This window comes from Athene noctua, chromosome 2 (genome assembly GCF_965140245.1).
Source record: "Athene noctua chromosome 2, bAthNoc1.hap1.1, whole genome shotgun sequence".
NCBI classification, from domain to species: Eukaryota; Metazoa; Chordata; class Aves; order Strigiformes; family Strigidae; genus Athene; species Athene noctua.
Window position 1 is genome coordinate 141,912,991 of NC_134038.1, and position 25,726 is coordinate 141,938,716.

A 25,726-nucleotide genomic window follows, 5' to 3' on the forward strand; every position below is an offset into this window, starting at 1 on the left:
GAGCTGCAACCACAAAAATAAACTGCATTTTCTAATTACCACAGATGTAGGCCTCGGACATTTGGCCTGTCACCCTGTCACCAGACACACCCCTCACATCAACTGAGGCAACAGGTCCAGCCAAATAAATTTACTGCTGCTTATTTCTTTGTTTATAACTCATTCTTCTGCCTCAGTCCTCCCTTGGCACTAAGCAATAATTGAGCAATAGTGCATGCATCTCATATTTCCACCACCACGGGTTCAACACAGAGCACAAATCACAGAGACAGATGTACCATGGGTGCAAGTCTCTGCAAGCTGGGGCTGCGAATCCTCAGTCTGTGAATAGCTGTCTCGCTGACTAGCGGGCAGCTCATGCATCAAGAACTGCAAAATATCCATCATTATTTATTACCACTCATCAAGGTTCTCTTGGTTTGAAGGCTGGCTTCCTAGCCATGTCAGACATTTTTTCTCCACAAACATTTATTATTGGGAGACAATGGCAAGATCCTTGCAAACCACAGGTCCCTCATCTCTCCAGACCATGCCAGAAGCATGGAGCAGCTGAGGATTTGAGGTAGCCTGGGAATCTGGGGATTTACTTTAAGCTCAGTGAAACCAGAAGACAGTATGGGGTGATTGTTCTAGCACACTAATACAAAAGTCTGTCAGGAGACAGGGAGATGACAGTCCTGTGGTAGCAATTGCTATCTGCAGGAGAGAGGAGCAAACTGCTGTCCTCTTGTCATTTTGTCAACAGCAATAATACCTGTGGCAATACAGACGTAGGAATATTTATTACAAGTTCTGTGTAAATGATGTGATTTGACCTTACATTATCTAGTACTGTACTGTTAGAAGGATACTCTTCAAGCAACAGCATAGACTGTCTTGTAAGAGATGATTAAGTCTGTTAGCAAGTCTGAAGTATACAGACTCCTTGTGAACACCACATGTGTTCATGTGGTTCATTTCATCCATGCAAAAGCATAAAAAAATACAGTAGACAGCAGGTAAATAATTAAATATTGAAGGAGAATAAATAAATTTTTGTAGCTTTTAAAAGCCACACTGAGCTGTGAGTAATAGCACATCACGAGTCCTTTCTGGAGCACTGAAAGCTCCAGTTCATGAACCCACATTTGGAAGAGCCAGTGGAGGATTAGTAGAGACAAGCCTCTTACCCTAGTATGTTGAGATGTCCTAGCCATTTTAAGTCTTTGTAGAAAGGCTGTTCTAGCTGCAAACCCATTCCACCAGTAAATCTTCTCATACAAGGGATCTATCATTCAGAGCTACAGGTGTTTACACCAGTCAGTTCCACATACATCTACCTATTAGGTTATTTTCTTTTACGGCTTTGTAAAAGAGCCTCATTATGGCTATTAATATGTCTGATGCTACACTACTGTAGCTGGGGACTCAAGGTATGACATCCTGAGCCAAGCTAAGAGCAGCTTCCCCTGAACTTAAGTGCTTCCTCAATTTGCTGTCCACAGTAACTCCAGCCTTTACATGACAACCATTAAGGTAAGGCTGACACTGCAGAGATGCTGTATTTGATATAACACAGGTCTCATCTGGAGAAGGGAGAAATCTAAACAGACAGAAATGTAGGAAAAAAGAAAAAAACAAAGGCAAGTGATCCACCAGCAACGGCTAAACAGAGGGGAGAATCCATATCTCTTCGTATCCCCACTTTGTGCTGTTTCCAGGGCACTGTCACTATCAGCTACATCTTTCTGAAGCAGTTTTCAAACAGTTTTCATATTCCCTCTACCTTTCTGAATGCATAGATAGCATCACAAGGCATATGCTCTAGTGCTGTTTACAGAGCAACAAGTAGCAGAGTAGTCTGTACAGCTTCCAAAGGAATTCCTGGTCACTTACTCTGCGGTTATCATCATACCAAAAAGCGTTTCCTGGTTACTTCTCTTTGCAATGTTTATGCACCAAGAACAGATGATCATTTCACAGAAAGCAAAGAGCCTAACCAAGTGCAAGGACAAATTAGAGTATAGCAAAAAAAATTGGTGCATTACACTACAGAGCAGGTTAAATCCTCAAAGCATTTTAAGCATTTAATAAATATATACAAGCTGATATTTATTTGTAGGAAGGTATTTTTTTCCATGTTGGACAATGTCCACCCATTCTTTTTAAAATTAAACTCTAAAAAGGCAATTTGAAAGATAATGCTAGAATCTGTCCTTACTGCATGATTCTGTAATTAAGATAGAACTCTGCAAAGTACTTGCAAGAAGTCCCACACTAAGCAACTATTTTTACATGGACAACAGTTGTTCCACCGAAAATTCATGCAAGTTAAATGAAACTAGACCAATAATTTTCTTAAAGAATCCCATCCACAAGCTATTGAAATACTGATAGCAATGCAACAGTTTTACATCTAGCTTGTATGGGTTTTGTTCTGCATATTTTATTTAAGCACATAATGTTACATTTATGCCTTCGCTTTGATAGTGTTCCCAGGGATGCTTTTCCCCCCTTCCTCCCGCCCCCTAAATAAAACATCAGAGGTGTAACAGATTAGTCACATCTGAGACATTCCAGCACATGGGTTTGCCAGCCATTAGCAAGTGTAGTTCTCTGTAAAGCTCCCACTAAAAGCAAAACACAGACAGATTTTGCCAAAACCTGCTCAGATAGAGGGGATCCTTGAACTCCTTTGCAGGAGCCAAGCAAAATGCATTAGCTTGCACACTCAGTATGTAGGGCCAAGGAGAAAAACAGAGAGCTAGCCTCACTTACTGGCCTTGTGCCCTTTCCACACCATAAAATGACTGAGGCAACATGGAAGAAATGTTCTCCATACCCTGCTGAAACACACAGGCCAGCTTGCTTGTATCCTTGTTTTCAAAAGCCCTTGCTTTACTAACAGGCATAAATGCATTGCTGCTTCTTGGGTGCCTGTATGATGTCCAGCATTTCACCTTCCATAACTTGAAGTTTGACAGCTTCCATCCTGTCAAGGAATGCACCAAAAGTGATGTAGTGCAAGAGGGTAAGAGAGAGAATGAGGTGCAGTTTTGTATGTAATATGATCTACAGACTTTCATACTGTGTGCAGTAGGAATAAAAGGAGTCATTAGTGAGATGAAGTATAAATTTTACACTCCTGTAGTCAGTTACTTAACTGATCTTTCCAGAAACTTGGCAAAATAAGTGTACTGCAGCTATGCATATATATTATACTTAATGATGGCCATTAAGCCTGCAGTCACAAGATTCAGTTTGGCTTTTGCTGCTAAATTTGTACTGCAGCCTCCCAGATTTTGTAATAGTTACTGACATGGTACAAAATAATAGTCCTGTGAAATCACAACCCTGATTAGTAAAGGGGTAACTGCACCCCCTTTTTTATCTTCATTGGTCCCAGTGGGTTTATATCAACAATAAATTTGGTTCATTCTTTGAAGATGAAAGGTGCTATAAAGTGCACTTTATTAAAACCGCTATAAAGACTTGTTATTTTTGCTCATATATCTGCTGAGTGATTGTTTCCAGAAGTCTAATAGCACCCCCTGAACACACACACTCACTTTACTTTGACTTGGAGAATCCCTCCTGAAGTTGTAGGCCACTTTTCCAGCTTTTGGTGTACAGCTTCATGTATACTTCAGGACTACAGATCAGCCTTTCTATAACCCAGACAGTTGTGTAGGAACACAGCTTTACTACAAGGCAGAAGCAATACAACGTCTTAATAGATGGAGATGATCCAGAGAACCAAGTTCGGAGACAGATACTGATTTTGACTCTTGCCCAGGCCATGGACACCAGTGGGTTCAGATGTGTCAGTGTCAAATTCTGACTGTCTTTGACCCCAACCAGAAATCTCCCACAATGATTCTAGTGATTATTTCTTCCACTGCTTAATGACTCTACATAGGAAAAAATCTTGAGAAGCCTGCAGGACCGTTTTTTAACATCTACTGAAAAACTCCCTCCCTCACTTTCCCTTTTGGTGCGGAATCTCTGAATCACTCCTTCCCAAAATAGTGTCCCAAAATTCACATGAGCTTATTATTGTGAGGCTGTTGACAGAAATGTTAGTGCTAGCAAAAGAACAGCCCAGGTTCCTAGTACCTGCATCATGATATAAAATCTACAGTCACCAGGCTCTTCTGAAACAGGATGCCATCTCCAGGTATACATGTTTAATAGTAGTACTCTTCCTACCAAAACTGCCTCCTTAGCATTTTCAATTTCTGTTGTATGGAAGCCAAGAGTATGATTTCTGAGAATCCTAGAATGGTTTGGGTTGGAAGGGACCTTAAAAGATCACCTAGTTCCAGGCCTCCTGCCCTGGGCAGGGACACCTTCCACTAGCCCAGGTTGCTCAAAGCCCCGTCCAACCTGGCCTGGAACACTGCCAGGGAGGGGGCAGCCACAGCTTCTCTGGGCAACAACCTGCTCCAGTGCCTCACCACCCTCACAGGGAAGGATTTCTTTCTTATATCTGATCTAAATCTACACGCTTTCAGTCTAAAATCATTACCCCTTGCCCCATTTCTACACTCCCTGATAGAGTCCCCTCCCCCCCTTTCCTGTAGCCCCTTTAAGTACTGGAAGGCCGCTATAAGGTCTCCCTGGAGCCTTCTCTTCTCCAGGCTCAACAACCCCAACTCTCTCAGCCTGTCCTCACAGTGGAGGTGCTCCAGCCCCTGATCTTCTTTGTGGCCTCCTCTGGACCCACTTGAGCAGGTCCGTGTTCTTCTTATGTTGAAGGCTCCAGATCTGAACACAGGACTCCATGTGGGGTGTCATGAGTGAAGTGGAGGGGAAGAATCACCTCCCTCAACCTGCTGGCCACACTCAGGATACAGTTGGCTTCCTGGACTGTGAGCACGCACTGCTGGCTCACAGTCAGTTTGCCATCCACCCATACCCCCAAATCCTTCTCCACAGGGCTGCTCTCAATCCACTCATCTCCCAGCCTGTATTTGTGCTTGGGATTTCCTCAAGAACTTGAGCAAAGGCTTCGTTCAAATTATTAACTGCAAGCCTCCCTCCTGAGCTTTCATTTTCTCCCCATTTAACAGCTTTATCTTTTGTTTCAATTTCTGTGAGCATTAACCAGCCAACTAGCTTCTCAGGCTACATCTGCTAACCACCTTCACAAACCAAGCACCCCATCCATGCCTACAGAACATTTGTTCTAAACCAAAAAATAATTTTAAAAGTCAAGACTTAACATGAAGAGGAAGACTCAGTGAAAAACCTCAGTTGTCTTGTGCCATGTACAGCAATTAAGTAACAGAAGAGAAAAACTTTTACTTCAGTCACAAACAGAGAAAATGAACTGGAATAATCAGTCACATATCTGTGTTCTTGTGCAGCTCAAAGCACACCCAGAGTCTGGTGAATGACACTAGTTTTCCTGGCATTTGACAGTCAAAAATCCCTGCCTCAATGACCTTTACAACCTGGATTATAATTTTGCAATCATATCTTTCAAAAAGATTAATTGATGTCTTGCTTGTGATCAGAACAATAAAGCTGTTTATGTCTATTCCTATTGCCTCTTCTTTGGCAATCAGAAGTGACTACAGCCTGCACCTTCCACCACCCCTGCCCCTTTCCTAAGCTGCCAAGAAGTCAGAAGTTTTAGAGGTTCAACCTAGTGTTATGACAATACTATTTCGTATAGTTTCCAAAATCCCCATTCTGTTAGGAATAGAAGCAAGCTCAGAAAAATCACACAGAAAGCACAGAAAATCACAAGCCTTGCAAACTACAGGCATGAGGAAGCTTTTCTTGTAGCAAGTGTGCCTTGCAGCTGGATGCCTCACCCCCTTCAAAGGCTATGTTTGGAAAGGACGTTCTTTTCCTTTCTACCAGAGCAGTTCCTTTGGAAAAACAGACTTGTATAGGGAATGTAGTAAATTAACACATATCTCAGTTGTCTTGCCATTTCCTTCCACCCTACTATTCTTTTTAATGGCTTGCCAACATAAAGATATTTTCACAAGACAGTAAAGAAAAGGGTTTCATGTCCGTTAGCAGCTTTCCTTACTCAAGGTTCTTGGATCTCCTATTTCAAGACAGGAGAAAATAGCTCATCCAAAAAAAAACAGGATTCACAGTGATTGTCACAACATGGAATCAAGTCTGCTTCTGCTGGAGAATATGCTTTAAGTTGTTCTCTAAGTTCCAGCCATTACTGAGCAACTTCTCAGAATGTCAGTGTTAACCCACAATGTATACAGACAGCAAATTTTAATAATATATTAACAAATTAAAATCGCATATTTAGTTCAGCTGTACAGAATTCAGTTCTATACTGCTACAGGGACTAGAAGAATTTTTATCTATTCCAGTTAAAAAAAATGCAACAAAGGAAGTATCATCAGCACTTGGTTTACTCCTTTCTTCAGTCACCCTGCCACAAACCAAATAGAGCACATAGAACAGGACAGTAGGATAATCCAGGTGGGAATGGGTGTGTGAAGCCATGAGAGTAGACTGGGTTGTTTTTATTTTATATATTTATATTGTCATATATACACACATATATATAGTATATACACAGGCTGAAGTTCTATACACGTTTCCTCTCTTTCTCCTTAAATGCAATCCTGCCCTTAAATACATAGGCCACACACACAGCTGCCACAGATAGCAGCAGCACATATGTGCATCTTTGGGATAAACCTAGTTTATCCAGAATATTTTAGGCACGAAGCCCAGCCTCGTTTTTTTAATACTATTTCACACTTAACTTTTATTCACTCTACACAAACACTGATGATCCAAAACAAATGTAAGGAAAAGCAATGGGTTTGTTTTAGATTTTGAACAAACATTTTTAAGATCTGCATTGGTATGCAATGCTTCTTATTTTGTAGTATAACCATCCCATCACAAGCTGCACTTCAACAGGGCAGGGAGTGAGGGGGAGAAGAAATCTAGGCCTTTATTCTCAAAAGTAAACTTTTACATACAGACAGCTGAACTGCATGATAACTTCAGTATTAATTCTTATGAATGTAGTATATTTTTAAATTGATATTTTACAAAGAAAACAACCAATAAAGACAACAGGCTTACAAAGATGAGTATTTTCCACATTCCTCTTAATAAATAGTTAAAGAATACAAATTTTGTTTGGGAGATATCAAGAGAAGTCATAGGTCCAACTCACACACCTGTGATGTTAACATAACTTACTTTCCTTCTCTTTGCGTTTTCCTCACATTAACAATGAAAGTACAGAAGAACAGCTACTGTAACCTTACCTCAAACATTCACTCTTACTCCAGCTCTTCCATCAAAACAGCATTCCCAAATATGCCCTCTGTGCTCACAATTTATGCTCACTTGCTATCCAACTGCAGCTGATTAAGCTGCACACCTGCAGTGACTTAACTTGGGTTTTATGCAGCTCTTAAGCCACTCCAGCAACAGTGAAATCATTTGCTTTTCACACTATTATTAAATATTGTCTTCTCAATAGGGTTTTTGCAACTGTGATACTCTCTGCCAATGTCCCTGATAAATCAAACCCCTAATATTAAGCAGGTATCTGAAAAGCAGCTATTTACTATACCAAGTACACACAAATATGTAACTATTTAAAAAAAAAAAAAAAGTCATTTCCAGTTTAGGTGATGTGGATGACCATTGCATTGAAACTGGTGTAATCAGTTATATAACTGCATGTCACTCAATACTTTAGTGTGTCAAGTGATGCAAGAACCATTTAAAGCTTCTCTTTTTTTCACTTAGCCTAAACACCATTTTAGCTAAAAATACTTTCTATAGGGACAGCCTCTCCATATGAATGTTGCGGCTTTTAAATGCTGTCTGTATTTAAAGTTTCTGGGAAGCATACGCTGTTTATGTATCTCTCGTATATGCAGAAAGAAATAGAGTAGATGTGGAGTTAGAGCTGCTCACCAGGGAAAGAGTACTGGGTAGGGAAAAAAGGCTCTGCTGTGGGTATCTTTAGTATTGCTCAGATTTCTAGAGATGCTCTCTTCACAAATGGTTTCATGGCCTGCTCTGTGGAAGTAAATTTCTGACCATAGATGAAACTCTACAGGCAGAGTTCCCCAGAGGGAATCATGGGGGAGATTTTCTTCCTGTGAGTCTCCACCCGTAGAACTGAATTTATCCCTGAAGTAACTCTACTGACGTTGTTAATATTGCATGAGGGATCAATTTCCCTTACCTCATTTGTTTCATTTTTAAAGCCAAAGAGGCCAGGACAGCCACTCCAGAAAACCACCTTATTTCCATTTTCATCTGTGCAGCTACAGCAATTTAGAGCCATCCAAGAACCTATCCCATTGTCTCTAATGATGGGTTAGATTTTATGGTCAACGTGGGATGATTTTCTAGTGAAGGATGTTGACACTGAGCTGGATTCAGGTTACCTCAGGTTGGGTACTGGGGGTTGAAAGTATCCAAACCATCTCCATCTTAAGTATTATATTAATAGCAGCTGAGTATAGGAGGCAGGAGGTAGCAACGGTATGTGTATTGCCCACAGTGCCTGAGATGTAGAATTTCTAGGTGAGTTAATAATGATCAAAAGTCTCACCCCTCACAGATAGCTGGTAACTGTCTAAGGCTGTGTTAGAGGCTAGGTTCTAGGCATGGAGCACATTCTACTGCCCTTAAAGTCCTGAGACTTACCATTTCTGAGTGAGCCAGTGGCTGTGGTGCAGTAAATTCAGAAGCTGTCATTCCTGTGATATGTTCTGTCTACTTTCCATCAAGTGCTGCTGACCTTCACACCCACAGAACTGCTTTTTCAAAACAGTGTAAAGGTCCATGGCTTCCATGCTCTGTTTTATATTGGCCACATGATTTATGAGCAGAAATCTTGTAAAAATGGAATTTCAGCTGCATTTTCTTCACTGACAGGCTGGCAAACATCTTATAAATCACAGTGCTAGTGCCAAAATCCCTGCCAGTGATCAAAACAGATTTTATCAAGCTTTGATTGTCTCCAAAACCAAGTTCCACAGAATCTTGTTCTAATTCATTACTAACTTGGTATTAGAAAATCTCACTGAAGGAACAATATTTGGTACAACACCAAGTACACAAAACATCTGCAACACCTGCAACTAAATTATATCTTGTGACAATCAAAAAAATCATATGTCTTATTGTATCCTGGGAAGAATGGGGAAAGTAACTTGACTATAAAACTACCACAAGTCCTGTGCACCATGTAATCAGTCTCATTTTATGCACTGACTTTCTTCACATCTGTGCAAATGAAGCCATTGTTACAAGGCACAAAGAGCTGTGGCATGTAATACATGCAGCTATGAAACCATGAGTGCTGCTACATGTTGAGTCTTGAAATGGAAGGTGGCACATCTGCTTTTGGCATAAGAGTGTAAATCAATCCAAGATGTTTATTAAAGAGTAAGTAACAACCTGTCCACATGCTCTTTCCTTCATCCAGCCTTGGTTTTGTTCTTGCTTTGTTCTTTTCTTGGCAGTTAAAAACGGGCTCTGCACATTGAATGTATGTGTTGTTTCTTCCCGTAGGGATAACATAACATGTCACATAATATTTAACAAGTATCTGATGGGGAATGTTTTGGACAAAAACACAAGCCAAAATGAGGTGGGGAGGAAAGGGTCAGTACAAACAGCTACCCCACCTAGACTGAAAAGTTTATTGCTTTGGATAAGGCAACTATGTTTCCCAATACTTTTAAAATGAATAAGACTAGCTAGATTTGATTTAATGTTCTAATTCTTGGCAATTAATGAGCAAAATTTGCACCAGTGAATGATGGCAAGTACTTTCTTCCTCATCAATCAGAGGCATGAGCAAACGTTAAAAAATGGAGTAGTCAATATGGCTTGACTTTTTATTTACTGAAGGTATGTATACCTTTGACAGCTGGGTCTGCCTAAGCAGGACTGGTAGGAGCTTGTCTTTCACCACTTGCATGGGCTGACCAGCAGGAAAGACAACACAGTATTGGCACTGATTGGTATTGGCACCAGAGGTTGGCTCTTTCTGGAGCAATTGCTGATGTATTTGGCACAGCCTGCAACACGTTCCTCTCCCACTGACCGGCAGCTCTAGGGTCTGCTGCAGAACAGCAGTCCAAGGACAATACCTTTTGTGGGCAGCCTCTTTCATGGGCTTCATGGATGAAGCAGCACTTAAGAGCCTGGACGTGGGGAAGAAGGCAGTGGCTCTAGGTCTGAGGTTAGAGCCTGGGACATGCAGTGCTCCTTCCTCTTCCATCAAAGGATGCACAGGAAAGTGTCCTAGGATGCCTGGGGAGAGGGACTCTAGGCAGGAGGAGCAACCTGTTCTGTGTCCCAGGGAAGGGACACAGAACATCTACTATGTAGCATGCTTCTTATAATAGTAACCACAGATAGAAAGAAAATACCATGGAAGTGGTCTTCTTGACTTCCAGGTGAGGTGATAAGAAAGTGATGCTGTTCTTCAAGTGCATTTCAGAACCAAGACGTCCTCTCAGACACTGAAGGGCTCATCCATTGGAAAGACCATCTCTCTTTTGTGTGCTGGCAGTGGAAAACCACAGTGCTTTCCTGGCTCATTTTTAAGAGACGAGGTTGGAAAACAGAGTGGCTAATGGGAGATGATGGATCAGGAAGGCTCGTTGTGCAGAACTGAGGATGGTTGTGAGAAAGTTTCAACAGAGAGGTCCATGCTGGGCAGGGAATAGAGGCTCCGGGAAGTGTGCCACCCAGTGTTTTATACTCGCACATTTAATTGACTAGACTGACCTCCAAACATCTTTGTAATTGTTCATTTCTTCTTTGTTAAAATGGTCAGCATATATTCAAAGGCCAGATTCCATATGCATATGCTTCAGTGACAATGCTACCTATCAGCTCTGTCCCCAAAATTTGTTAATTGGGTCTCTTTTCATATGTAGCTGAAATATAGCTGCACGAGTGACCCAGGTGGATTTCCTCAGCAACACAGAATATACCAGGACAGAATTTATACCACAGTTACCACTGCAGGCTAGAATTATCTTGATCAGAATTGTTGCAGCATCTTGTTGTAATATTTTGGCCAGGACAAAAATATTAATTAAACCAAAATACTTGGGTAGAGCAGAAAAGTAAAAAAAAGAAAAAAAGCCAGTAATACTTTCTTACATTTATTTCACACACTCTTAAGTTTCTCCTTTTCTTTTCTTTTCTTCCATATGCCTGATAATGGGAGTCTGTGGAACTGAACCTTTTGCAAGTCACTGGTGTCAGCTGTTTGCAGAGTGCCCAGGACAGGTCTCTTCACTTCCATTTAATTTTCTATGGCTGACACATACTGTTATTTAAATGAGTGCTTTTGAACTCAGATTTTTTTAATGCAAATGTGTGCTGCTTCCCTATTGAAAACACCAGCACTATGAGAAGTAGAATAAAGAGTAATATTCTCATGGCTGAAGGTTGTTTGCGATGTGAATTTAAGCTAAAAAAGGGAGACACACACAATGGTGAAGTATCAAAACATTGCCTAAATCTTCCTTCTACCCAAGATATGATTAAAACAGTCCTATCTTTTCAAGAACAGCTGAGGTAGCAAAGATGCCAAGACACTGCAGACTGGTCACACCACCTCAAGGCATTTTGTGTAAGACAGTTAGGGGAGTACAGACAGAAGTGAGAGGCACTACATGCCTCACAATTTTAAGGTACTCTATCCCATCCTTCCTTTTGAATGCCATGTCTCAGTTTGAAAGTAGGTGTCCTCTCATATTTAAATTTTCAGAAGCTCCTTACCAGGAACCATAGGCTGAACTTACAGAACATCTTACAGGGAAGTATGGGGGAGAAGGAAAAAAAGAACAAACCCTTGGTTCCCTTTAGAGTATAGTTCATTCATGTCTTCAGGCTTTTCTTTTACCTATAATGTCTAGAAATGTACTTTTTAACAAAAGGTGAACATGGAAGTTCTCCGGTAATCACATGCCTCCCGGAGCTGGAGCTTTCTGCTCATCAAATATTACAAGATATGCAATAAACCACATCCCATGCCCCCAGCATCAAAAGGGTTGGTAACACCTGAGTTACATCCATACCTGATCTCTGCCAGACCAAGAGGCGTGTGATGCTGAAGCATGTGGACTGTCTCACCCCTCTTCCCATTGGACGAGCATCCACCTCGCAGCAAAAAATGACACAGTCCGTGCCCACTAGCACCGGTGCCAGCAATATTAGCAAACAGACCTCTGAGACTGAGCTCTCCCTTTAATCACAGAAGTCGTTGTTTTCTTTCAGTGTCAGTAGTTGTTGTTCCAGCCCAGGCTTTCTACGTGTTATTTCTGGACTAACGAAAACTTGAAGTGCTGCTTGCCCTGCAACACCAAATTTATGGATGAGGAGAAAACTTCAGTCTGCCAGGTGATAATTTGGCATCCTTATGTCACTGTTAAAATCCCTACAGCTGTAAATATTTATTGAATATGAAATGTACTCATATACTCCAGCTAGCACATTACCATATGAATAAATCTAACGTTAAATAAATCATCTGCACTCCATCTTTTATTCAGTTTATAAACTTCTTGCTTCTTGCTCTGAGCATTGTTAGCTTAATATGTCTATTCAGAAGCTGAGCAATTCGTGGTGTGCCTTGATTTCTTTTCTAATACAACGTTTTGCTTCTTATATTTCACGTTTTACAGCTTTTGCAAAGTTTTGATTTGATAGGACAAGAACAGTGAGGGCATTAGGACCAAGAGAAAGACGCACACATTGCTCTGTATTATGTCTGGCAACGTGCTTCCTGACTGAGTGCCGTAGTTATGTGTGAAACAAAGTCAGGGACCAACTAGTTCTCATCTGTTGATCACAGTTAACTTGAAGGCTCTGAACGGGGGAGTGCTGTCAGATCTGCTTGCAGAGATAAGGCGCTTCAATCCAGGCAGCAACTGGAAACTTTGAAGAAGCAGGATCTACTCTGGAAGGAAACTATAAGAAATGGAATTTCTTTTTACTTAGAATTTTAAAAGGAAAAAAAAAAATCAAAACTTTAGTTACTCTTTTCATCAGCTAAACATGCGCTTGCCTAACTAAGCTGGGACTTTGTATAATAAAGGATCTACTTTGTCTCACGGGATCCATGCTACGTTTTACTACAGTAAGTGCAACATTAATAGGAATGTTATATTTTGTCTTTAAATAGAAAGCATGAGACGGCATCAGTGAAATGTGAGGGGAGCAAAAAAATCCTCTTGGCAGATAGTGAAAACCGGGGCTTTGCTGCAACCCGGGGACTGGAGTCTGAGGAAGATCCAAGTGATATTTAACATGACAGTCTGTATCGTTTTGTCACCAACAGCATGTTCTTGAGGAAGAAGTGCAGATATGGATCACGTAAGCTGCAATTTCTCTTGTTGTTGCTGATGCTGGGCTTTTTGCTACTGATGGTTACAACGCTGAACCCACCACCCAGCAACCAGAGCAAGGAAGGGACTTTCCAGCCTGTGGAGTTCAACCTCCGGGAAGGGTATCAGATGGGCTTTGCGGAGACCCAAGAGATGCTGGAGACCCAGGAGGAGAGCCAGCAGTACTACCCTCTGGATGGGCTATCCCCTTTCATCTCCCTGCGGGAGGATGAGCTGATCGTGGCCGTTGTGTCGCCCACCGGCAAAAGGAACCACAGCAAGGCCAGGAAGGGCTACCGCGTGCTGAAGCAGCCGAGCAGGCGGCCGGAGGGGAAGGCAGGGGGGGACCCCGAGTCCCAGCTCCTGCCCCTTCCTCTGCAGGCTGGGGAAGGGGCTGCTGCGGGGGAGCCGCTCGGCCTGGAAACCCACGGCTTCAACGAAGCGCTCAGCGAGCGCGTCTCTCTGCGCAGGGACCTGCCTGAGGTACGACACCCGTTGTAAGTAAAACAGCCTATTTAATTTCTGGGAGAAAACTCGCCTCTTCCCCCGTCGCCGTCCCCCCGCGAACCTCTCCTCCTCCGAGCCCCGCGTCTTCCCGACCAAACTCTCCGCCCCGGTCCGGGGTAACGTTTCTTCTCGCCGTGCCGTGTGAGGAGCACCCCCGGCCCTCAGCGCCAGCCCTGCTCCCAGCCTCCCCGCGCCGGCCGCCCCAGCCGGCTCCCACGGGCCGCCGGCGGCCGCCCCGGCCCTGGGTCACAGCCGCCGCGCACCCCCAGCCCGCGGCAGGTGCCGGCACGACACGCCGGCGGCGTTACAAGCCCCAAACGGGGAGGGGAGGGGGGCGGAGGGCTGCGGGTAAGGGAGAGGAGGACGACCGAGGGCACCGCGGCCCAGCTGACGGGTCCGCGGCTCCCGCGGCCCCCCCGCCCGCCTCCCCCCGGCGACAGGGACGCGGCGGCCCGGCCCGGCCCGGCCCGTCACCACGGCAACGCGGCGCCCGGCGGGCGGCAGCGCCCCCTGCCGGCGGCCGCGCGGGGGGCGCCCTCCGCCGCGGCAGGTGCCGGGGGGCGGCCGCGGAGCGCCCCGCATGCCCGCCCCGGCTGCCCGGCCCTCCGGCCCTCCGGCCGCCGGGGTCTGCTGGGTGCCGAGGGCGGGCGGGGTTGTCGAGCGGGCAAGGCGGCTGCCCCGCTCGGCCAGGCCCCGGCCTAGCACACCCGCCGGCTGCGCCTGCCCCGGGCCCGCTCAGCCGTCTCCTCACGGCGGGCCTCGGCCAGGGCTGTGGGGACGCCGGGCTTACGGGGTGATAGAGCCGTCAGGAGTTGGGGCTTTTGGCTTTCTTAGTATAAGAAGTGGCCCGACAACCACTGAAAGGAAAATCCTGGGGGGAAGGAGGGTGGAGATCGGTCTGTCTGACCAGATCTGCCACCGCGGCTGCAGTAGCTAGCAGCAGCCGGGCTGCACGGACAAGGGCTGTGCTTGGAGCCCCCACATGTTGCATTTGAAGCTTGGGGAGCTGAGAGCCAGTTACTCCCAACAGCCCAGGAGAAGTTCATCACAGTTCTTAAAAAGGGGCTGAGGTCTACGCTCCCCTGCCCAGAGGAGAGGGAAAGGGATATGGGTGGGTATCTTTTTTTCTTGCCTCCTGTAATGCAAGTTAACTGCAGCTTTCCCCCAGGATATGTGGAAAGATGCACCAGAAAACACTTCAAGTACAACACAGAATATATATAATATCTTTCCTAGTCGTGATTTTCACACGTTTAAAGACAGCTGGTGGCTCTAATTTAAGCGGACAATCTTAAGGAAAGAGAAGTGAAACTGTTTTCTGTACTTGCTGACTAGGTTCAGTGTTAATTTGGGTAATGCCGTTGAATAATGAGATGCTGATATTATTTCCGTTATTTTTCACCATGCTTCACTGGCAACTCTTTGAACTATGCAATGTTCAAAGGAGGAATAATGACCCCGATTTACTGCCTGTGATGTGAGCCAAAAAACAGTTTTACTTTGGCAGCTGAAGGGCTATCCTACTAGAGACAGGTTTAGTGAATACTAATCTTGGTAAGATTTAAGCCATGGTCTCAGAGCTCTTGGATGGGTTTTTCTGTCTGACTAGTTACAGCCTAAAGAGCTATCAACACCACAGCTTATAGAGCCCATACTGAATGAAACCACAGATCTGGACATCTGAGGCTTCACAGTTGTTCAGATCTAAATCCACATCATAAACCTGCAGCAGAGGTCTACCTCTAAGCCAGTCCCGTCCTTTATGGGACAACACACAAACCACAATGATAAAAAAAACCACCAGGAGGCCTGCATGGATGAACAAGGAGCTCCTGGACAAACTCAGACACAAAAAGGAAGCCTACAGAGGGTGGAAGCAAGGACAAAAAGCCTGGGAAGAATACAGAGATTGAGCAGTCAGGGGTCAGGTTAGGAAGGCCAAAGTTCTCACAGAATTGTATCTGGCCAGGGATGTCAAGGGCAATAAGAAAAGCTTCTACAGGTACATTGGTGATAAAAGAAAACCTAGGGAGAAAGCGTGCTCTCTCCAGAAGGGAATGGGAGGCCTGGTTGCCTGGGATATGGAGAAAGCTGAGGTACTCAGTGACCTTTTTTGCCTCAGTCTTCACTGGCAAGGGCTCCAGTGACACAGCCCAAGTTGCAGAAGGCAAAGTGGTGGACTGGGAGAATGAACTGCCCACTGTAGGAGAAGATCAGGTTTGAGACCATCTAAGGAACCTGAAGGTGCACAAGATGATGGGACCTGATGAGGTGCATCTACAGGTCCTGAGGGAATGGGCAGATGAAGTGGCCAAGCCACTATCCATCCTATTTGAGAAGTCATGGCAGTCTGGTGAAGTTCCCATAAGTGGAAATCGGGAAACATAACCCCCATTTTTAAAAAGGGAAAAAAGGAAGACCCAGGGAACTACAGGCCAGTCAGTCTCGCCTCTGTGTCCAGCAAGATCATGGAGTGGATCCTCCTGTGAGGGTGGTGAGACACTGGCACAGGTTGCCCAGAGAAGCTGTGGCTGCCCCCTCCCTGGCAGTGTTCAAGGCCAGGTTGGACGGGGCTTTGAGCAACCTGGGCTAGTGGAAGGTGTCCCTGCCTGTGGCAGGGGGGTTGAAACTAGGTGATCTTTAAGGTCCATTCCAACCCAAAACATTCTATGATTCTATGATATTTTTAGGTGTAATTTACTCTTGGGGCCTAGCTCACAACTCCATCAATTTAGTTTTATAGCAGCGTAAAATGAGAGTGAGCCAGTAATGAATCAGATTGTCTTTTATTCTTTTTGAATCATGTTGTTCCTAATATTGTCTGTTACTATGTAGTTAGAGAGAACCCAACCAGTTAGAGGCATTTCAGTGAGTTAGCTCCATGGATTCAGTCTCATTTCACCTGAAATTAAATGGCAAATTCTTCACACCAGAAGCTGTGCCTACTAATTGTGAAGTACTTCTAGATACTGTAGAGCAAGACTGGCCAAACTTCACACTTGCATTCTTCATGTTTATTCTTAAAGAATAGTGTAAGATGTAAGCTAAATGCCATAAGATATCCTTAGTTCATGTTCCTTAGAAAAATCACATAAAGAGGTCTGTTGTACTTTGCCTTGGAGCGATGAGCAGCATAACTACAGTTTCTTCTTATGTGAAGAGTACTGAGCTTGGCTGGAAACAAACCAGAGCCTGCAGGCTGTGCTGTGCCTTGACAGCCTGGGATCCAACTGCCTCACCTGAAAAGTGATACTTTAGACCTCTCTCACCCAACCCCAGCTTCTAACATAACCCACATTTCTGCATGCCTTTCCCGGTGAATTTTTACGCTACTTTTCAGAAAGTAGATGCATAAAACAGTCCTTCCAGCACTCCTGGGTCACTACTGCTCCCACAGTAAAACTTACCCTGACAGATGAATCAGGTACCTTGTTTTACTTTGAATACCAGTTTTGACATAGTCAGGGTTTCTGGGTGAAAAAGCCTAGTAACTTGTCCAGTTGTACTAGAAAGTTGTTTTTCCACATCGAGGCTCATCCTCTGAGGTACCTTCATCCCTCACAGTGCTTTCTGCTGCTATCTCTTGGTCCAGCTGCCATGGATACCCACCTGGGACAGTGGACCTGAATCAAGCCTGCCATTGTGACTTTATGATGGGGGTTCTGCCCCAAAAATGATCTGTTTTCCTCTCTCGGGCTTGAGTGTCACACATATCCAGGCAAACAGAAACTCAGAATGTATCTAAAAATGTTCTGAATTTCATCACAAAAATACAGCTTCCACGTGAGTGCTGTTGGGAGCTGAATCTCAACGAGACATTTTCCTGAAGGTGAGTGGGAGTCCCTGTCGGCAGTGCCTTTGCCGTGTCAGAATTGCTCTCCTGTTCATTGCTGCATGTGGCAATTCCTTATTTTTCTCAAACTGGATTAAATCACTGTATCAGTCACGGCCCTGACTTTTTGAAATGCTGATTTATGATGGACAGTCTATGAAACTGCTCCAAATTACAGGGAAGGTATTTCTGTATACCGGTACCCTTTTGCATCTGAAGATTAGATATCTATATTGCAAGTCTTTGCCAATCTCCATGGCAACTAAACACTCGCCACCTAGGTTATGTGTTCAAGTACAATTATTTTCAATTCTTTTCCAATTAAGATTCCATAACAGCCTCATTTTCTCACTGTAACCACCGTACTTGCAAAAAGGCATTGTAGCATTATGGTGTGAAATATTCGTGCTTATAGCTGTACTGAATGTTCCTAGTTGGAAACTGGCTGGTAGTAAAAGGGCTGCATCAGAATTTCACTTTTCTTAATTACCTCTAGATTCTTCGGCCTGAAAATACAAACACTGCCAAGTCATGAGAGTATCCTTTTCTCCATCCTGTTGAAAATGGAAACAATTATCCCATATGAAACTGTGAAATCACAGCATTGTTGCTTACAGAAAATTGGTAAACCAAGGACAATATAGATTCATTACAATATAAAGATGATTACAAAGTTAGCCTCTCTATAAAAAACGATACTAACGTGAAACATTATAAAATAGAATAAATTATTATAATTGTGGTAATTTTAAATTTATATTCCCAGAAGTGTATCTATAGTATTCATTTATTTGTATTTGTTAAATCATTCAGACTATGAATTCTCTTAAATGATAAGCTGCTTTGTGTCTGGATAGTGTCTAGCACCGTAGGCCCTCAGTGCATGAATAGAAGCACTAAGTAAAATAGTAATAAACATAGCAATATTAAAATTATATCCCTTACATGAGCTTCTGCTGAGTAGCTAATTGTTTAAAAACCAGTAAAAACTGTACCATGATTGGCTTGGCAATACAAAAATGATGAAATAACAATGGGCCACATACAGCTAATTCTGTAATTTCTTAAAGAAGTTCTTGCTGCTAGAGATTAGATGAGTTAGGAAACTGAATGACTGCTACTCAGGAAATGAAAAGATTTTAAAATGTATTTTCTAATGTAAGCAAAGCAGATATATAGGCACAGTCTTTGCTTCTCTACAATGGGCATTTGAAAGCCTTTTCTGGAAAATGTGCATCCTCATGCCAATATAGCGTGTTCTGTGTCTCTGAACCAAGACTGGCACATCAGTAAACACTTTTTGTCGTGAATGCAATTTGTAGATCCTTTACTTACATTTATGAAACAGCCATTGCTTGATGAGGTTTTATAGTTTTCATATACAGATTCTGGGAGGATTAACAGGAAGTGTTTTTCATTCTCAAATGTGTGAGTCGTCAAAGCAACTTCTAATTCACAGTAATTTTGATGGAAGTTGTTTCAATGTCATGGGTGAAATATTGGCCCCATGGAAAACTGGAATGTCGTACAGTGACCTGTGCAGCCAGGCCTCTTGCAGGAGATCGTGTTGGTATCTGAAGTTGTAAAGTAAGTAGCAGAAAATTACATAGAGTGTATCTACCCAGCTGAGAGCCTCATTCATCAGTGAATCATTTTCATCGGAAAAAGCAACCTGTACAAACTTTATAGGGGAACTACATTTACTTTCTTAAATGTGTCTGTATTTGTTTTCATTGCCCATGTAAGGAACCATTTCTTTCCTGTACAGGACTGAAATATTGGCTTCATTCACTAGGATCCTGGACAGGCACACTGATACACTGATCTGTTGTGCAGATGAGTTATTTATTAGTCTTAAAGGTACTGCATTTCAGTTTGCTCTTTTCTCCATTTCTTGAGAAAATGTGGAAATTGGTGGAGGCTGTTTGACCTGCTTTATTCCCCTCTCTGCTTTGTCTAATTGTCTTTTTAGTTTTTCTTTGCCTTCTGGACCATTTCTGTTAGAGCTCTGTGTTTTGAGGCAGCCAGAGCAGAAAAAAGTATCCCAGAACACAGCAAAACTTCCCTATTTTTGTATTTTAACTTTTATAGAGTCATTACCACATTTCCCAGTCTTGCACACCTTAATAATTCCTTTTCTTCATTAGACGTGAGCTGAGATCTTAAACTGCTTTCCATCCTGAAGGTTTAGGTGTAGCTTACAACTTTGCTGTGAGAAAAAAGTAGCCCGTTGTACCACTGTTTCCAGTGTCTTCCTCATTTGATCCCATGCAGGTGCCTACAGCAAGAATATGACTCCAGTCTGCCCACTGCTAGTGTCATCATCTGTTTCCATGATGAAGCCTGGTCTACTCTGCTGAGAACCGTGCACAGCATTATGGACACAGCCCCAAAGGCCTCGCTCAAGGATATCATCCTAGTCGACGATCTCAGCCAGCAAGGTAGCCTCCATTTCTCTGTATGTGAGCTGTTTTTTCCAGAGCTTCAGGGAAGAAACTGTCCTCCTCCAAGTGTGTGAAGAAAGCAGAAGGCAAAGAAGACCCTCAGGAAGAGAGCTAAGCAGAGCCCTGAGCTGGCTGCCAGATTTCACTCTTCCATTCCTAGAATTCAGCTTAACCGTTCAACTTTGAAATATGCTGCTTTTCCCCCCATCATTTCCAATCACTCTGAACTTTCTTACTTTAAAATAAGATCACAGTATGCAAATCTTAGCCTTCCCACTGGACCAGATCTGCTGTAATAATTTCCAGACTTGGACTTTGGCTGAAGCATGGAGTGGAAAACTCCACACTGCTAAAATAATCCAAAGCACTTGGGAAAGCCAAACACCTGTAGTATCTCACTCTGATCCATGCCTTTTATGAGATGATGAGAGCATCCACCTTTTGCTGAAAACAGGAGAGGAGGCTATTAAATTTCCCACAGGAATAGTTTCACACCTAGTGAATCTCAGCTTCCATTAGTTTCTACTTCTCTTTGTTATTATGCTGCTGTGGGAGTATTTGGAACATGGCCTTTTTGGCCATGTACAACAAATGCCCCCAAAACATTTTACCAGCAAGAAGTAGCATCTCCTACTCCCTGTTGCTTTTCTGTTACAGCTTGAATCAAAGTTAAAACATTTCAGTGACTGTTCTGTTTCTGACAGGACCCCTGAAGTCAGCTCTGAGTGAATACATTTCTAAACTGGATGGTGTGAAACTCATCCGGAGCAACAAGAGGCTTGGAGTCATCCGAGGTCGGATGCTAGGAGCTGCACGGGCAACCGGAGATGTGCTTGTCTTCATGGATTCACACTGCGAGTGTCAGAAGGGCTGGCTGGAACCCCTCCTAGCCAGGCTGTCCAGCAACCGGTAAATATCCCTGTGACCTCTGAGATGCCTGCATATGCTAATTTCTGCTGAAAGAGATGTACTTGGAAAGATCTGAGATTTTTTTTTTTTAATCCTCTCTTGTTTACTTTCTTCCTTCTGGTCACATTGCTTTTAATCTCTACCTTATCACCACACGCATCACAGATATATGGGAAGCAGGATAGGTCACACATCTGATAACCCTCACCACACCCAGTATCACTGAACTGTCAGAGTTTGATTCCGGTTAGAGCTATAAGAAAGCTTCCTGGTAGTCTAAATTTAAAAAGTTGAGGTCTCAAGCTGTTGGAAAATTGGCAAACATCCACCAGAGAAACTACTGCAAGACTCCATTATTATTATGTTTTAGCTGTCTCAGTGATGAAGCCAAGGATAAAATGCTTTGTCCTCCTGAGCCAGTTTGGCTACATACCAATGTCACCTATACCGTCTCTGTTCCACAGAAAAAAATAAACTTTATGGGCAGTCTCAACCATTCTAGATAATCGTGAGTACTCTCACTGATACCAAGCTGACAGAGGAAGATAGAGATCTGTATTTTCTGAGTCTTTCATGTTTAGGTTGGTGCTTGGGCCTGCTTTCTAATGTACAGCTGAGCTCATCTATGCAGTCCCCAGGTCCTTCAAAGAGACTAAATCACTGCAAATATTTCAAAAATTACATGGCAGTAAATCCTTTATTAAAGGGACTTTTCTGAAATAAAATTTTGTACATTAACTTGTCTATCATTACCCATAAGCCACTTAGGAAAAACTGAATAATTGCTACAGGGGGTAAAAGGGGAAAAAAAAAAAAAATTAAAACTCTTACCAGACCGTTAAATAGTCATACTAAAGACCTTCAAAGGCTGTTCTCAGGCACTGGAACAAGCTGCTTTTATGGCTGATTATGTTTGATTATAAGAGAATTAATGTGAGTTTTTAGAAATTATTACATCATTCAGATGAAAATGTTAAGAATACTGAAAGAAAGAGTAATGCTGCCCTAGGATGTCTGGAACATTCTTTTCGAAAAGGTCCTTCTTAGAAAAGCAGATTATTTTTTGTCTGCTGACTTATTAGATGGTTTCTTATTAATATAGTTCATGATTCTTCTGCCTTGAGCTACAGTCTATTCTTGATGTTCATGCAAAACTCCAATCTGTATCAATTGGCCAGTCCTTATTCAAGGCTGTATTGCTGAAATTCAGAGTTACAAAAAGTCTCAGAGGAGAGCTGTAGTGAATGGAGAATTACAATGGCAAGAGAGAAGTTAAGACCCCACCACAAGTGAAGTGATTCACTGTCAAAAATTATCCTTTCTGAAGGAATGCAAAGCCACTGAGCCTACTATCACTCTGAGATTTCTGTAGCACTGTCACCAGGGCATGAGAAAGGGATTCGCTTCCTCTATAGGGTCTATACGTTTATTTGTTCCTCCAGAGGGGCAGAATTTAACACTGAGTTAGCTAATGGCTAATTGGATTAATGGGACAAAGGTGGAAGAGCATTTGGATAATATTATGGGCTAAGCCATCCCCTTCTGTATGATGTATTAGTCACTGTGTCTGACCCTGGAAGCTTTGTCATTGCTAGTGTGGAGAACCAGTACCATTCTCCAGTGCACAGGGAAGACAGGCTCTAAGGCATCTGGCAATCACTTTCCATCACTGTTCCTCTTTCTCCGGCTGAAGAATGGTGATAATAACACTGACCTGATAAGGAAGTTAATTCATGATTTTTCCAAAACTGCTTGTAATGCTTGCATGGAGATCACCATGGAAATGTAAAGCGTTAGCAGAGTCAACTTGGCTTCATTTGGCAGTTGAGGAGCTGTTAAATTGAATCGTGCACTCTCAGAGACTACCCAAATGAGGAAAGTACAGTGAAAAAAAGCTTACAGTGTCTGGTGAAATATCCATCTTTCCTCTTCTCAATGTACCAATCATGCACTTTTGCTGGAGAGGCACGATGGGAAAACAATCACATAGAGGGAGGGAGGGAGTTGTTTGCTGTCAAGGAAAAGTGCAGCCTTTCCGAAGCTCAAACCTTTGCAGGAGCTTAATGGAGCTGGAGGGAGATTTTAACTTTGAAAATTGTGATTAAACCTAATTTTCTAGACTCCCGATCAGATCTACCACTATTACTGTGACCTGTTTTAGAGCGATGCTGAGAGACCCTTGCCCAAACTGAGACCTCACTGTGAGCTGAACATACTCACAAAAAGGGAGCTACCTTAGTAGCCTGTGGTAATGACAGACAGGACAAACATGAGAAAAATTATTCCATTTTTACAGGTATGGAAATATTTGACAGATACTTGACTTGCTCTGGGTGATGACATTTCATCTCCCTACATGATGGTTTTATTCACTAACCCAATCAAAATTATTTTCCCCAGAAGTATTGTCTTTCTAAAATCATTACACATGCATTTATGGGCACCTTGACTGGCACTAGTTCTGTGAACCATACCTAGCAAATCGACTGGGAAGCTGTGCATCAGCTTAGTATATTGCCTAGAGAATGGTTCAGCGATTTGCAAAGAATCCCTTGACATTTGGATTATTCAAGGATGAATACCGTAGGCACCTGGATAACATTAGAAAACTAGATGAAATGCCTCACAGATCATTTCATCTGACAACTGTTTGTGTTCCAGGATAATTCCAGGTGAGTACCATGGTGCATAGTAATGCAGCTGTGCAATTATTAGTCATCTTTTGAGGGGTTCACCTTTCCCAGGAGACCGCAGGGGACAGCTGCTATTTTGTATTCAGTCCAAAGACAGTGAAAGGCAGAGGGGGCGTATCATGAGCTGTGTCATGTTCCTTTAACCTAAAAACAGTGACCACCATGCTGAAGCAGGATAATTTATGAAATATTGAGAATACTTGAAGAAAACAAAATGAGCCTTGTTTATACCCTTGACAAGGAATTCCACCTCTAAAAAAGACATGGGTACCATAACCATGTCAGAGAGGTGGCTTGCAGAGGGGTAGCTTGCCCTTAGGACCTTTCCCCTGCTCCTCATTGGAAGGGCTGTTTCCCCCTGTGCTGGTGCACTGCCTATACTGCAGCTCAGATATTATGTTAGGAAACAGAAGCCTGTGATGTTATTAAAAGAAGCCTAGCTAGTTTCTAAAATTCAAAGTGCCTCTTTCTAGCACTGTGATTCTAGGTCTCTAATCTTTAATGAAAACACTGTCAAACTGCGTAACAAGTGAACATAGCAGTGGAAAGTTCTCATCTGCTGTTTGCTCCCATTCAGGAGTGAATGGGAGCCTCTGCTTGCAGATACAGGAATAGAAACAGAGTTCTGCTGTCCAGAAAATTTCCGTGTGGTTCTAGTTTTATGGTAATACACTAGAGAGAAGGGAAATATTTTGCACCACAACTCCTTCATCTCTTTTCATCTGATTCTCCACTTCTCAGTGGCCCATACCACAGCTTTTCAAGCTACCAAATACATAAGCCATCTGTTTTCCACCTTCTCACAGGCTCAGGGAAGCATGATGTTATCTGTCCAGAGCCCAAACAACCCCAGCATCTGAGCATGCATTTCTGTGCTATTTTCCTTGTTTTGAAAACCTCATATACTTCACATGTAAGCCTACTTATTGGGACTTCTCTTTTTGCCTGACCCTTTTATATCCTCCATTTGTCAATAGCAGTCATTTCAAATTCAGTAAATTAATGTTCTGCATTTACACGGTATGCTATGTGAAGATACGCTATCTCTTTGCAATCTGTCACAGTTGATCAGGATCAGTAGATGACCTATTTTAAAGAAGTTGAGGTAAAGAAACTGAAGATTAGACTCTACAGCCAAAAGCAAATATTACTGCCAAAAGAAGGGGCAGTGAGGATTTAGGCATGATTCATGGCACAGTGCCCTGGCTGTCCAGTGTAAAAAGGTATTCATGACTCCCACAGATTTTTGGTAACCACATACATTTGTGTATTTTAACAAAAAAGGCAGGTTTCAAAAAAAATTTTTTTTTAAATAAAACATTCCCTTAGCACTATTCCCTAGCAGAGATTTGAAGTATATGTTTTGTGCTTAGCATATGAGTAGTCCCTCAATTCAAGGAGACTGTTCATGTCCCCTAAGTTAGTCTGGAGTTGGTTTGCAAGGCAGCATTTAGGTAATCCTTTATACCATAGCTTTAACATCTCTGATCGCTGCATTGTATCTTTTTATTAACCTTATCTCATTTCAAATGCTTTGCATTACTATTTCCCTGAAGACTTCAGCCAGCCAGCAAGGTGCTTTCACTGAAAATGCAGTGTGCTGTGGAACCAACTTGGTTCTCAGTTAATTACTTAAGTTTTGACTATGTGCAGAGCCAGAGAACACGGACTGCTTGGATTTCCTAGCTATCTAATTTTTGCAGGGAATGACCCACTCTAACTGGTTGAGGGAAATACATAATTTTCATGGGTTGATTTTTTTTGTTCCATCTTATTTAAAGGGGGTTTTAAACAATTAAAATCTGTTCCCTTCCCACCAAAGGAAAGTATAAATCAATAAACACTTTCAAAAACCAGTGTACCTAAAACGTCGAAACAGATGTGTTAATTAAATCTTCTTCTCATGTTACTTATTCTAAAAATAGAAAAGAACATAATGTCCATGGTGACTGTAAAGGGTCATGGGAAGACATTTCATTTGCA

The 25,726-nt window shown here is 42.7% G+C and overlaps 1 protein-coding gene across 1 annotated transcript in view; it reads left to right on the top strand.

The window, feature by feature from the left end:
* The first annotated feature begins 12,262 nt into the window (after positions 1–12,262).
* Positions 12,263–25,726, top strand: part of GALNT15 (polypeptide N-acetylgalactosaminyltransferase 15) — a 29,237-nt gene continuing 15,773 nt past the window's right edge. The window contains exons 1-4 of the mRNA XM_074900490.1: positions 12,263–12,372; positions 13,313–13,855; positions 19,972–20,138; positions 20,846–21,050. Coding sequence (XP_074756591.1) covers positions 12,347–12,372; positions 13,313–13,855; positions 19,972–20,138; positions 20,846–21,050 — 941 coding nt within the window. The 5' untranslated portion in view covers positions 12,263–12,346. The remainder of the gene's footprint in view (positions 12,373–13,312; positions 13,856–19,971; positions 20,139–20,845; positions 21,051–25,726) is intronic.